This window comes from Rhipicephalus microplus, chromosome 5 (genome assembly GCF_043290135.1).
Source record: "Rhipicephalus microplus isolate Deutch F79 chromosome 5, USDA_Rmic, whole genome shotgun sequence".
In the NCBI taxonomy this organism is placed as follows: Eukaryota; Metazoa; Arthropoda; class Arachnida; order Ixodida; family Ixodidae; genus Rhipicephalus; species Rhipicephalus microplus.
Genome location: NC_134704.1, coordinates 81142160 through 81157866, shown reverse-complemented (window position 1 = coordinate 81157866; position 15707 = coordinate 81142160). Strand labels below are relative to the sequence as shown.

The 15707-nt window shown below is 45.1% G+C and overlaps 1 protein-coding gene across 1 annotated transcript; it reads right to left on the bottom strand.

The window, feature by feature from the left end:
- Nucleotides 1-594: 594 nt before the first annotated feature.
- Nucleotides 595-15261, bottom strand: LOC142817304 (uncharacterized). Its single transcript, XM_075894350.1, has 2 exons — nt 15111-15261; nt 595-819 (listed from the first exon to the last, which is right to left on the bottom strand). The coding sequence occupies exons 1-2, from the start codon at nt 15259-15261 to the stop codon at nt 596-598; spliced, it is 375 nt and encodes a 124-aa protein (XP_075750465.1). The 3' UTR covers nt 595.
- Nucleotides 15262-15707: the final 446 nt, after the last annotated feature.

Sequence of the window (15707 nt, the reverse complement as noted above, 5' to 3'; positions counted from 1 at the left end):
TTCTGCGGAGAACTGGAAAATAGTGCACATTCCTTTATGTCATGTTCAAGATAGTCTCGTATTAGAACTCGACATTTATTTACTCTTTTTGCAAAAAAAAGTTTGATCTTATCGGAGGAATTTTTTTTAAGTTTCGTTGCCTCAGGCTTGGGATACTGCCTCAGGGATGCCTTTGATGCCGTGTATAATTTCATTAAAACTACTCAGCGAGTACTATTTTAATCGGATATTTAGAATTATTCGTCATTTCATTGAGTTAAAACCTAAGTTTTCACCAACTTTCCCAACAGGTTGTCACGGCAGTCTGGAATACAAGCTGAAAAGCATAATACTTGTAGTTAAATTGAGTGTGTTGCATATTATCGACATTTCATTTCTCTATTTATGGTTTTAATTTCATAGCTTACCTAAAACAATACTTAACAGTCTCAATGTTGCATTCTTGGTCAATCCCCCCTGGTGGGTACGTGCCAATTATATTTATATTGGGAGACAAACAAACAAACTAACCAAGTAACGCACAGAGAACCCAGCAAGACCTAGCCGAGGGACATGCCGGACCAGAGCGCTGTCCTTGGAGGTTTCGTGGCCGTATTTACAGGGGGCCTGGTGCTGGCCTGGTGGTCCTCACGGTGGCTCCAGCCGAGACACGCCAGACCGGGGCGCTGTCCGTTGAGCTCCTCGTGTCTGTTCCCTGTGGATCAATGTCCGGGAGCAAAGGCACCTTTCCGGGGCTACCGACACCGGGCACGGCTCCTGCTATGTCGGCGTGCGTGACAGGGACGACGGGTTCCGGATCACCGACGCCACCTGGGATGGCTGAAAGCCGTATAAAAACGTGAGGCCTTACAGAGGTGTTGTCTCCTGCTGTGACTGCGTACGCGGGACGTGCCACCTGCGTGCTTGTGCTCTCTACGGACAAAGGTCATCGTCGTGCGTGGACGGTCGCCACTTCGGGACGCTGGTTCAACAAATCGGGAGCGATCGTGTAGCCACGTAGATTGAACCGTAGCCACTCGGTCTTTAGGTAGTTTGAGTGTGTATTTCTATGCTTGTCTTTGTGATAGTCGATCGATTCCTTAGTTGTTATAAATGTTATTCGAGATCTACTCCTACATCATCTCATATCATTTATTTTGTAGACCACACACGGGCAAACGTGACGAACCACCCCTGTCATTACAATAAGGTATTATTCAGCCAACTCCTTACATCATCGTCTCAAATTATTTGTCACCGATTGAAACACGCGACATATATTTTCACCATTAAAAAGGAGGTTTCGAATCAAGGAGCTATCCAAACGTTACATATCTGCCTAGCCTTGTTTCTGAAAAAAGTTACATAAATAATGTATTAGAAAAATCAGTGAGAGGCGTATATATTCGTGAAACTAACGAGGCACAGGGAACAAGAAGAAGAAGAAGTGGATCTGTTCAGTCGCTGTTTCTGTGCACTGTTCAATTTCTGCTCTTTTCTTTGACTATTACGCTGACATTCATTTCTTCGCGGTGTGCCAACAAGACGTCGGGTAAAAACTTCGAAGGCTCGGTGCCCTACAGGTACAAGGTTCCTTTATCAAAGACTTCGCTAGTACGCGACAACTGCGGTGGTTGGTAGCCATCGCCACGAGCCTTATGCTCGTCCAAGTGCGTTAAACCACGTTAATCAGAATTACTGACAGTGCGGCGTGCGTCGTTTGCGGAACCGACGAAAATATCGAACACCTGCTGTGTCATTGTCCTCGATTTGCCTCAGAGAGACAAGTACTTTCCAACGCAATGCGGCGACTGGATGATCGGCCTCTTTCTGTGCAGGTGTTATTACAGCAACGTACACATGCCTCGACAGCCCACAAGGCAGTGAAAGCCCTGCTGCGTTTCCTGAGAAAGACAGGCTTGTGTGAACGCCTCTGACATGCGGTAGAGTTCTACACGCTGCAGTGAAATTACTGTCAGTCTCTCCCCCACCCCTTTCTTCCCTCTCTTCCCTCTTTCTCGTCTTTCTTGTCCCCTTCCTTTATCCCCCAGTGTAGGGTAGCCAACCGGATGTTTTTCTGGTTAACCTCCCTGCCTTCTCCCTTTTTGTTGCTTCCTCCTTAAACCACATGAGTGATAGTGCAGGACACAATGAAAAGCCTGGGGGCTTACAGGTGCGCCCAAGCATCATAAAGCCGGCACGTTTGCAAATTCACAACCGCGAAATGGCTCCAGCGAGCACAGCAGCAATGGAAGACGATGAAGCTGAGAGCAAGAAGCCTCGCTTAGAAGAGAATCTTCTCGACGATAAAACGTCAACTTATTACCTAAGTGAAGAAGAAGACATGGGCGAAGATGAAACATTTACGTTGCTTACTTATAAAAATAAACGAGCAGAGGGTATCCCAGTCGTCTTTCGTCCAACAGCTGAAGGTGCTAGCTTCTGGAAAGTGAACCCCAATCGAGTGTCAGCTGAAGTAGTTTCCGCTGCTAAAGAAAAAGTGCAGTCATTCAGAACGACCAGAGATGGAAGCTTCAGTGTCAGCGTTCCTTCCTTAAGTTCAGCCAAGCGTCTTCTGATGCTTTCAAATGTAGGTGGCCTGGAAGTTACGCCTTTCATCCCAGAGTCATACACTCGGAACGTTGGGAAAGTAAAACATGAGTTCCTCTGCAGTATTCAGATGAACAACTCCTAGAGTACTTGAGAGATGCAGGGGTTATATCGGCGCGACGGCAAATAAAATACTACCGCCAGGAAGATGGAGGAGTAACGTCGCGTCCACTTCACTCAGTGATTCTGACTTTTCGAGATGACCGCCCGATTCTAGGAAGAATCTACTTAGGATTCACCAGTCACCCAGTGGAAGAATATCTTGGTCCAGCGCTTCGGTGCTATAACTGCCAGCGATTTGGACACATGGCGAAAAGTTGCCGTAACACACGCCGGTGTAAGATCTGCTCAGAAGAACACCATCATAAGGAGTGCAAGTCTGTTCTTCAGCCTAAGTGTGCAAACTGTGCAGGTAATCTGGCTGCCTCATATTCAGGCTGCCCGCAAAGTAAAGCTGCTGCAAAAATGCGTCGGCATGAGCTCATCCATGAACGAAAACCGCACCCCAATGAACCATCTCCAAACCTTGAGATTGCTCATCCTGTACGTGATCCACCTAAGCGGTCACCGCAACAACAGCCGACAAGCACGCCAAGAGAACCGCCAAGAGAGCCGCCAAGAGCACACCCGAGAGACCACTCACGAGAAGTACCTTCAAGTAACCCAACCTACGCGTCAAAGCTGCGAACGCCCACGCGACCTCTGCCGGAAAGTAGCAAAACCTACAGTGCCAGTGTTCGCCCCAACTACAACATCGAAACGTCACGTCATTCTCAACAGGCCTCAAAAAATCAACCATTCAATGGAGACCGTGCCTCTGCATCAGTCATGCAATTGATTCTGCCAATGCTTTTCGCAGCACTTAAGGCAATCCTGTCTGCTCCACCGGAAGCAAACAACCTGCCAAAAGTAAAAGCCCTGCTGCCTCTGGAAGCACTACTGTGTCAACAGTACGGGTCAAACCTGCGACAAGTAACATATGAATAAGCGCTACAAAGATGTCTCCATATACCAGTGGAATGCCAATGGTCTTCGAAGGAAGTGTGCTGACTTCCGTAAACTCCTTCTGCAGTATAATGTTTGAATACTTTGCATCCAAGAGGCAGGAATGAATGATGATTTCCGCCTCTCCAACTACGTGATATATAAGTCATCTCGTCGAAGTGGTCCTAGCAGAGTGAATTTGTGCGTCAGAAAGACCTACCTTCTCACCAAGTTCACTCAAGTGATTCGGACTTCCCGGAATTCGTCGCTTGCAAAGTATCGTTTGGTGAGCAGTGCGTAACAGTGATCAATTTTTACCTACAACCTTCAAGCCGCATTTCGGTGGAAGCTAACAAATATCTTCAACATTTCTAATTCCTATAAGTTTATATGCGGAGACTTTAATGCGCACAACATAATCTGGGGTAGTGATCGATATGATGCACGTGGGAACATTGTTGAGTGTGCCGCAGAGAAATGCAATTCGACAATTTTTAATTACGGCTTTCCAACTTTTCTCCGAGGGCATAATTACTCTAGTTGCATCGATGTAACCTTGTGTTCCCAAGATCTAGTGATTGGTTAGGTATGGACAACGGATGTAGAAACACGTGGGAGTGACCATTTTCCCAATCTAATAAAACACCCTTACTTGCGAAAAGACACCAGACGCTACAGCAAACTGACGAACTGCAAAGCTTTTCGGTACCACCTAACAAACCGAAATAGTGAACTCACGACAGTTGAAAGCTTTACTGAATTTCTGCAAGATAATGCGAATAAATGCACAAAGAAAGTCCCGATTCCGAAAGACTATGCTGCAGTCGATGGAGAGTATGAACATCTAAGAGCCATCAGACGACGTTCAGAAAGGGCATATCGACGCAGCGGAAGTTTAGAAGCATACAAAAATGCACAGAAAATCAACAGTGTAATGGGCAGACGGCTCGAAAATTTAGGTAAACGGCGCTGGCGTGATTTCTGTGCCACGCTCTCTCCCCACACACCTGTTCCAAGAATTTGCCTTGTAATTCGAGCACTTAGTGGGCCTGTATCACAGAGCTTCCCATTTCGTGCTCTTGCTGTAGCCTTGGACAAACCGGAAGCTGTGGTAGCAGATGAGTTTTGTCAACTTATCAGTAGGCCCGCCGCATCACAATGTGCCTTATTTGATAATTCTGTCGCGTTAGCCAGCCAGAAAATTAATGCTTGCTTTTGGGCCCAGCATTCTCAACTAGACCCTGTATTTACGTTAAGGGAGCTGCATTGTGCTATAGCATCATGTCGTCAAAAATCGGCCTCTGGACCGGACGACATTAGGTACAATATGCTAAAGAACCTTGGGCCCACAGGCACAACTATTCTCTTAGATATTTACAATAATCTATGGACGCAAGAAATTGTACCCGAGGCTTGGAAGTCTGCTCGCATCATTCCGATCTTAAAACCGGCTAAGACGCCCTCGAACCTTGAATCCTTCCGTCCAATCAGTCTGACAAGCTGTCTGTGTAAGGTAATGAAAAAAATGATTGATGCGCGACTTCAATGGTGGTGCAACAGAACTGGTGTATTCTCCAACTACTTGACAGGTTTTATGAAACATAGATGCACAATGAATGCAATACTGGGCTTAGTAACGTATGTGGAGCATGAACGCACCTGTGGTAGTTTGACGGTCGCAGTGTTCTTGGACATCACAAGGGCATTTGACGCAGTCAGTCACACTCATGTTCTGCTGAGTATGTTGGAGCTCGGACTGTCCGCCAGGTCTTTGCGATGGGTATCCAAATTTTTATCAGGTCGTAAAATATTCATTCAGACGAGCGAAGGAAAAAGTGCAGAACACGACGTCAGACAGGGAGTGCCACAAGGAAGCGTACTCAGCCCTCTTCTTTTTAACTGTGTTATGGCTGATTTAGCTAAAAGACTGCCTTCCAGGTTGAAATACTCCTTATATGCAGATGATGTGTGCATTTGGGCATCTGGCACGGACATACGGTTAATTCAGATTGCATTGCAAGACGGAATAAATATTATCAACAACTTTTTAAAAGAAAGAGGAATGATTCTATCGCACGCAAAGACAGCTGTATTGCCCTTCACCCGTAAGAAGTTAAAGAACTTCAATCTCAATTTAGATGAAGAACCACTAATGATTGTGACACAGCATCGGTTTCTCGGAGTATTACCTGATAGGCAGCTATCATGGGCACCTCACATAAATAAACTCGAAAACGAGGTGAATACGTTAGTGAATATACTCCGCAGAATTGCTGGGACATCATGGGGCGGATCTGTATCATCCATGCTCGCTGTTCACGATGCTTTATTACGACAAAAAGTTGCATATTCTGCAGCAGTGTTACACGGCCTTTCTCGCACTTCAGAGGAGCGACTTCAAAGACTATTAGCTAGGGGACTGCGCGCCTGCATAGGTGTTCCACGAGCGACTTCCAGCAGCCTTGTCATAGCAGAGACTCGGCAACCACCCTTTCGAGTCATGAGAACAATTGAAACATGCCGCCATTTTTTTCGCTTACAGACGCAACACAAGGACCACCCATTGGCACTGGAGATTTTACTAAGAGATAAAAGCAATGCTCATAACGATGTACAGAGTAATGTACATATACTACCCAGAAATAAATTTTGGAGCTCTGAAATGACCTATCCTCCATGGCTGCTTGTAATACCAAGCATTGAATTCTCAGTGGATGGCATTATCAGAAAGAGAGACATGTTTATCTAAGCTGCTCAACAACTAGCGCTTTATCAGTTACACATGCTGTATCCAGGGTACATACATATTTCCACAGATGGCTCAAGTACTACAACGTCTTCAACATCGGCATTTATCATACCACAGCTCAATATTCAGGAATCGTTTAAATTATGTCGCATGACGTCATCTACTACATCTGAGCTCTTCGCTATTCTGTATGCTCTAAAGTTTATAAACTCGGTAGCAGACGCTAGAAAATGGGTACTTTTCAGTGACTCACAGGCCGCATTAAGATCACTCTCCAGTACAAACAGGACGGTAATAAGTGACAGAATGACATACGAAACGCTGAAGGAGCTCACCAAAGCAAAGAAGGCGCAACATGAGATCAAATTTCAGTGGATACCTGGCCACAGCAACATTCCTGGAAACACAGCTGCCAATGAAGCAGCACGACAAGCACATCGTAAAGACGTTACTGTTTCTTTACCAATTTCGAAAAATGAATTGCGTAGTATTATAAAGAACACAATATTCAGAATGAGCGAAACTGCTTGGTTTGACAAAAGTACAAAGAGCTGCAATTTATATCACATCGATCCTTTTATTAAATTCAAAATTACGCTGGCATTATACAGAAGGATAGAAACTCTAATTCACCGATTGAGGCTAGGCACCGCATACACAAAACATTTTTTGCACAGAATCGGCAGAGCTGAAACTCCCGAATGCGAATGTGGATTTATAGATGAAGACGTCTGTCACCTTATCATAGACTGTCCACATCATGACACGCCAAGACGCCGTCTTAAGTCCGAACTGTTCGCATTGGACCGCAGACCATTTAGCATGAAAAAACTTCTGGGCCCATGGCCAACCGGAGTTTTACAGTCCCACGCTTTAAAAGCATTAACACGTTTTTTACAAGACAGCGGGATTGCTGATAAGTATTAACAAAGAACAAACTTTCATTTGTAACACATGTACTTATTATGTACAGTACCATGTGACACCCATCACGTGTGTGTTGTGAAATGAATGACGTGTCCACTATTATGTACATACGAGCGAATGCATCTTTATAAGGACCAGACGTGTGCTTTGCTGTTTTGTGCTGGTGGACCGAATATTAACGAGGTACATTTCCAGAAACTTCTTACATTGACTTTCGAACATTTACTGACCATTGTGATATGTGCGTATAAGTGTGTCTTTGCATATCTGTGCCCAAGATTTCTATTTTCCCTGCACTGCTTTGTATGTTTTGCTTCAAGATACGTGTTCAAGTTTCAATCAACGGCTAAGGAGTAGCCGGCGCCATAATGGTGCGCCAACATCTCCTTATATATCATATCAATAAAAAAAAGAGGCAGCAGGTTCTTGCGAATGTGCCACGGGGGCGGAGATTGCCATTTTATAATTATGCTTTCGAAATTAGTGTTCGCACGTCGACGCTATCGTATCGAGACCGTCTTAAGTTGAGGAAAAATAGGGGTACGGCCATCGTAACGACTGCTTCCAATACTACCTCGCCCCTTACATCTGCCGCGCGGTGGGGTTGCGAAATTCCACGGCAGTTCCAAAATAATAATCAATAAATTGAAAATTAATCTGCTGTAAAATACTAGAACCAAGCCATAGAAAACTGCCCACATCAAGGGTCCTGTGGCTGGCGCAGCCTTGCGAATTGATCGTATGGCTTTGCCTTTTCTTGAGGCGGTTCGAAAAATCGACCAATTTTTGCGGTACTCGGGATAAATACCGTGCGGTAACGTGGAAAAGAGGGCGGAGGGAGAGGTAGATAGACGTCTTGTCGACTCCTCGGGGAGTCGTTAATAAATCTATTGTTTTATTTTAAGTAGGACCACGGAAATCCACCGTCGCTGGCATTGATCGAATGTCGTGGAAGTCTTGCGGCCTACTAAGCTCTGAAGAGAAGAAACAATTGCGTTGCCATGCTTGAAATCAAGTTTGGATCTCGGTAATGAAAGGAAAACAAAGAAACATTTTGTTACTTTACAAAGGTGTACTAAAATTGAAACAGCAGTTTAAGTGCGTGGTTGAGGCACTAAATGGTTGCAGTAGAAGTTTTAAAAGTACGCGTGCAACCTTCCTTTGTCATGAATTTAATTTTAAGGCATCTGCCTAAAGATATGATTTGAGATGGAAAAAATGAAGAACTGTTTAGAAGCATATACATTGCGTGTTCACAGTCGATTTAGCGTGTAATTAACGGTGAATTTTACGCGCGCGAGGCTTCTCTAGCTGGTGCTATCTTTTTCTTGTTACTCAATTTGCAAATACTGCACCAATAAAAACGAGAAATGTGCCTGGAAAAGAAAATGGTATCGAACTTACAAACGAGAACTTCCTACCTCATACTTTCAATGCCTGCATACCTTTATTGCACTGTCCTAACACCTCTAATAAGATTCCCTATACTTTTCTTGGCATCATTGTCTGTTAGTTCTCATAAATAATGTGTGAAACGTGGAAAAGTGAGTCTTTAAGTATACACTTTTTGTCCTTCATTTATAGCGAGGGCAGACTTAAAGGATTAAGGTGGTATGTGATGAATTATTGGCCAACTGCCAGCTCACAATGAGATCACGTGCGACGTGACACCAACAAGGCGAAAAAAGTGTTCCACACTCTTCGTAATGACAATTCACGACGCTGACTGATGCTACCTGTTTTAAACGCGCATATATGCTCTGTAATGTAGAAGAAAGGATTACCGCCACCGTAGCTCAGTGGTTAAAGACAGAATGTGCTGTTCGAGGTTGCAGGTTCGGTCCCTGCAGTCGGTAAGGTATTTTTTCACGCAGTTCTTTCTTTATTCACGTTGAAGAATACAAATATTTCTAATAACAACCCCTAATATACTTCATGGCACCGTCTACTGTTGTCTATAGTATGGTGTCTAACAAAGAAAACGTGCCCTTAAGTTTACACTTTTTTCTTTCGTCGTGTTAATATATTTTTTCTCTGAGAATTGCTCTAAGATTTACGTGTAGGCATGAAGCAGTCTTTCTTAGGTCATAAATGTGCAATTTCTTGTCCTATACGCAGAAGTCTAATGTTTGAGTTCATTTGTGATTCTCGAGTGCTCAGAGTAACAGGCATATCATCCTCACTACGTCATGTTTAGCTATAGGCATTGTATTCGGCGGCGAGAAAAAATATGTAGGCTTATTCCCTCGCGACATTGAGTAATACAGTTTTCCTCGAACGTTGTGTCCTACTGCATGAACTGAGCATTGTCTACGCCCCGTTGCCACCAGCGAACTCTGAAGTAGTCGCCAAGTACTATAAATCATCTGTCTTGCTATTTTTCGCGTAACGTGCTAGTGACCTTGCTAAATCTGTTTTAAGGACGAAGTTCCTTAAAGCGCCACCCGTTCGTCCCTCGTAGTAGTGCATTACATGTCTTACGCTTTGACCTGCAAGGTGGTGCCGGTGGGAGACTTCTCCTGTGCGTTGTTGAACAATAAAAAACTCGCAGCGTGTGCGTTAATTAAAAGCCGAATTCTCCTGTCTCTCATTCCCCATTAGCAGCCATTGGCATGGACATTCAGCACTATCTGACAAGAAAGGGTTGCTACGTTCTACTCGCTGGATGTAACCTCCTTGGTTTTAGAAATGTTTAGCGAGCGTTGGGCCACAATGCCATGAATACAGTGATCTAGTATATACCATGAACTCAAGGTGGTTAAAGGTGAAAAGTAGACACGAAGCACAAGGCGTAAGAAAGTGTGCGTGTGCCACCTCCCGTTTAGTCCTTGGAATGTCCACTGAATGGCGGGGCTTCTATATGCGGAATATATGATGAAAAATGCGAGATGGTGATACTTGAAGTGTTGACAAGATGGGCGAACGGACACACAGACAGATGCATGGACGGACGCACGAATGGCTGCATGGACAGGTCGATGCATGTACGGTCGTAGGGGCGGATGCATGGACGAACGCAGGGAGGGATGCATGGATGGACGTGTGGACGCACAACCAGACGCACGCACGGACGGGCGGATGAACGCACGGACGGTCATACAGACGGACGCATGGATGGAGAGATGCAAAAACGAATGGACAGACAGATGCTTCGCCCCACTCTCCATCATTGACCCCGCAGATATGCTGCCATTTTTATTATTTCGTTAATTAGAAGTGAAGGTGTCCGCCATTCCAAAAACGTTTGTGCAACATCGGAGTTAACACATAGCTGGCTGTTTTGTGGTGCTATTAGTACAATATATGTATATTATTTTATTATTCTTTCTTACTTAGGTATATTGAGCTTTTTCTTTGCTTTCACCATGCACTGACATTTATATGAACTTCATGAGTCTGTCTCATTAAAAGTCCCTCGGCACTTTGTTCAGTATTGCGCTAAATGAAAATCATGTTCTCTTTATGTGTGTACATCACAGGGCCTGCGAATTTCAATCTGGTCAATTTTTTTACATTTCTAATTTATATCTTGTACAATGAACTTTTCTGCTGCTTTTTCATGGACACATTTTGCATTCTTCTCTTTTATACTTGTCTTCGACTTGTACCGTGCCCTATTATATGCAAAAAATGACTTTCGGAAATAGAGCAATAATAAAACGAGACCAGGGAAATCTTCAGTGGAATATATTCCTAACGGCCTGGCACGTGTTGACTGCGCGCATTCAAATGCACAGCATACCACGAGTGCATATGAAAAAATGCACAAGGAAGCATAGCACACGCTTCCTTGAGTTGTGCATTGAATTTCACGAACCATTCCGATGTATACATTGTAGGTACATGAGCAAACAGCTCCTTGCCTGTAGCCGTGTAATGCTACACCGTGAGCCACAGCATGTGGAAACCTAATTTAGATTTTGATACTCTACAATGAAAGTTTGGCACTTTGTGTCTGCATACTCGATGGTGTTAAAGCATAAAGTTTATTATAACACAAAATACTAATATATGTTCAAGTGCACAAACATGTGTGTTTGGAAAAAATGGGCAGCGATTTTGAGGACTAGAAACTCTATTATGGGAGAGCATAAAGCCATCCCGTGTGCCTCGCACTTGATTAAGCCCTCTTGATAGAAACACCGGAAGACGACCCTCTTCGCTCAAAAACATCATTATGCACATACACTTGGATCACTAGGCAACTGTTGCCATTTGTGTACTCGGGCATGAATGTGGCGGACACGTATGGTGCCACCTTGCAGTAACAGGAGGTGCAGTCGACTTTCCATACGGATGACACGATTTACAGTCGCAAAAAATGGTAAGCCTTGTAGGCCTCTACCGCTTCGACCTACAATTGCGGCACAGGGTTGTTCCGCAGTTCTGTTAATAATGCTCATCTAATTCCCTAAATTTTAGCAGTGACAAGAAAGTAACACGGTCAATTTCACGATATGCCCTGGTACTTATATTTAAATAATCAATGGAAAGCTAAATTAGTGCTAACGAATAATTACATGCTAACGAACGGCAGGTGTAGTTCACGTGCTGGTAGAATCTGCGAAGCACATGACAATGCCATCGAAAATTCACGATTCTCTATAAGCGTTCGCCACTTATAAGGTGTTTGTTGATGCAACAAACGCAGCTAAAAATAGCGCATGTGATTACCTCCGACAGTGCGCGTGCTTTGCTGCAATAGCTCATCACAAAGACCACGTCCAGAACCAACCTTGAAGTGAAACAAGCGTTACTAGAAAATGTACACCATCATCCCAAAAAGAACCCTGATGGGGCGCCAAGCAGCAGCGTTGCGCAAGGGTGGCGTCACGGGTTGAATGGCGCTAACGCGGGTGCTGTGGTGAGCGCCGGAAGATTAGTTCGAAGCGATGGTTGGCGTAGGTCTTGGGACACGTACAAACATGTTGCAACGCGTACGTTACGCACGCGACAGGTTTCTTGCGCGGTAACCAACGAGTTGGAAGGTTAGCGAGCGGCAGTCGCGGTAGCAGAGCGAGTGGCGGTAGCAGCAGGTGTTGCGGGAGAACGAACGAAGCGGAAGCTGCGGGTGCTGCGACGAGAGCACGGCAAGCGAGGGACAGAGTGAAGTCAGCGCGCACTGCGAGGAGAGCGTGACGTCAACACGCACCTGCGGCGTGTCCTGCTTCGCACCGCTCCAACACCTGTGACGAGGGGAATGCCTTGTGGTGCGCTCGTGTGGACGCAAGTATGTACGGTGCAACACACCTGAGTCTAAGAGCTGATTCGCATCTAATAAAATTAGTTTCAAAGCTCCGTACCTCCACCAGTGGAGCAGAGTCGGCGGTCGCAAGAACTGACGGCACTGCAGATTTTGCGCTACTCAAGGCGCACTGTCTGCTACAGTGGCGTCCCGCACCGGTCCACCACGCTGTTCTTCGCGGAGACTTTTTCTTGTACTGCTATCAAACTCAAGCATTCATCATGCCTCTATTATCGCGTCGCATTTGAGGACTGCTTGTGTGGATACACACAAGGCTGCCAATATAGAGTCACCCGGATACATTCCTCATTGCAAGTTGGCTAACAATCAGTGTCCTACCTATATTTGAGCTGCATGCAGTGTTTTTAACCTCAGAGTACGCGAGTTTCTAGGTGAATGAGGATTTTCAGCGTAGTTTTCACGATGACCGCTACCATTTGAACCACAAACATCCTGTATAGACAAGAAACGACGTGGAACTTCTGTAAGAAGACTCAAGCAAGTTGGCTTCCTGGTATACAAAAAAAAAACGCTAGAAAAACTATACTCGTGTTCTCAACTAGTTACAAAAATACGTTCTTGGAGATACAGTATCTATGCTCTGCCTTGTTCACCAGACAAGTGACGACTATCAATGCACAGTCGAGTGCAAAGTGATAGGGCAACTTTGCCTTCTTTATTGCATTTTTCTTTTTTTTTCTGAGAGCTTTTGACTGTTTTTTTTTTTTGCAAAAAAAAAGACATTCTGTCATCACAATGTAAAGCATTGCTACTCAAGCCATCACGTTGTGTTCATGATTGATATAACTCAAAGATCAAGCGACAACCACCCCTACTTTTCAAGCACAATGTAAAAAAGGTCACAAACAGTACTGTTTTCGTCAAGTGCCTCGAGACAGTTTTGTCAATTACATTTAATGTAAGAAACATCAAACACACATGTCAAGAAAAAAATGGCAGCATATCCGTGGAGTGAATGATGGATCCATTCGTTCTAGCCTCCGTACATTCCTGCGTGCGTCTGTGTGGCCGCCCGTGCGTCCATCCGCCCGTCCATGCGTGCGTCTGTTCGTGCGTCGCCACGTTCATCTGTGCGTCCGTCCCTGCTTTCGTCCATGCATTCGCTCCTGCGTCCGTCGATGCGTCCATCCGTCCGTGCAGCCATCCGTGCGTCCGTCCATGCATCTGTATGTGTGTTCGTTCGTCCATCTATTCAACACACCAAGTACCACCATCTCGCATCTTTTCATCATATATTCACCATATACAAGCACCTCCATCCATCGGACATTCCAAGCACTAAACTAGAGGTGGCACACACACACTTTCTTACGGCTTCCGCTTCGGGTATACTTCCCATCTTTAACCACCTCGAGTTCATTGTATATACTAGTTCATTGTATTCATGGCACTGCGGCTCAACGCTCGCTAAACTTTTCTAAAGCTAAGGAGGTTACACCCAGCGAGTATTATGTAGCAACCCTTTCTTGTTCGATAGTGCTCAATGTACATGCCAATGGCTGCTAATGGGAATCGCAGCGTGCGCGTTGACTGAAAGCCGAATGCTCTTGTGTCTCATTCCTTTTTACCAACCATTGGCATGTACATTGACCATTATCTTTTATTGTTCAACAACGTACAGAAGAAATCTCTCACCGGCACCACCTTGGACGTCAAAATGTTATACGTTTTACACACTACAACGGCTACGAGGGACGAGCGGGTGTTGCTATAAAGAGCTTCGCCCCTAAAAAGGCACCAAAAGACGCCACGCGCGCGCCCCTTCTCCCCCTCGAAAACGCCGCCTCCACGCCGATCAAAAGATCTTGTCTCGTGCACTCTTCAACTTACCAGACTATGCTAGTGAATATGCGCACCGTCGAATTCCCTCATGCTGCCGGACCCACCATCTTGTCTGCTCTGGTTTGCTCAAAGGCCCACTACTATACAGTTTGGTAAAAATACACAAGAGGAAACTCTGGCTCTAGTGTCTATGGGAGCTGCAACGCAAGAAGCTGCAACGCTTCAGCGAGAATGAGAGTTATGGATAGGAGATGGATTTGTCTAGTCGTCATATTTAACGTTCGTTTTGGTTTCGCGTGCCTTTCAGCTGCTTTGTCACGAACAATAATCGGCAAATGTTCAGTAGCTACGCTTCACTACCTATATCTTTCAGGCTTACCACTTCAAATCGGGTCACCAAGTGAAAAACAGTTTGTTCTTTTCTTTGACACAAGACCAAAACACAGCAATAAACGAAGCCACAAATGCGTTCGTCACCCGCAAGACGAATACTATAGACAAATCCGTGTCAGGCCCGTAACATCTATGGTATCTGTGCAATCGAAGCGCCAGTGTCCCCTTAAGTTAATATTAGGAAACTCTATTCCCACCACCACGTATAAAATTGGTTAAAATTGGCGCCTTCTTGGGACTTGACAGTACGGCGGATGTCCAGAAATAACAAGCACCCTAGCGGTACCTCGCATTGTGCCTTTGAGAGCTTTAATCAGGGGAAAAATGTCTCGGTGCGAGCACTTACCACGAGGATATTACGATCAGCAAGTGGCAATACAACTACAAGCAACACTTCGGAGAAGGTGTGGTGGGACGAACCTGGACTTGTGGTGTCCCTGTGCATGGCCTCGACTGTGAGCAGCGTGTACACCAGCCCGTCGGAGAGGCTCTCCAGTGCTGTCTGCGAGTATTGACGGCCGTAGCTGTGTTCCACGAGGCGCCAGAAGTCAGACAGAGGCTGCGGCCGCATGCCAGTCTGCGTGGGGAAAGAAAGAACAAGAAATGGTGGTAATTAGGTTCGAAGGCCAGTAAGTTCTGGAGTGGAAGACCATTTGCTCTGCGCACCACACCCCTTTAAAAAAACTTGTGCCTTTGGCAAAAATTGATGGCGCTTGACAAAACTCATTGAGTGGCTATTGTTAGGACTAAAATTTATTTGTTATTTATTACGTTTGTATAAACAAAAAGCACGAAGGCACCAACAAAATACGTAGGGCAGAGATGGTAACTGCCGCGTAGGGCATCCCAATGATTGCCTGCTCATTAGGAAAGGGGAAATAGGAAACCAAAGAAAGAAGGCAGAAAAAAAAAACTCGGCAGATCCCATGCACATGGGAATCAACGTTATGCGAAACATGCGCAGGGAAGGTGACCATGTTGCAATTTTTTGTATTGAGCGACACGTCATGATATAAC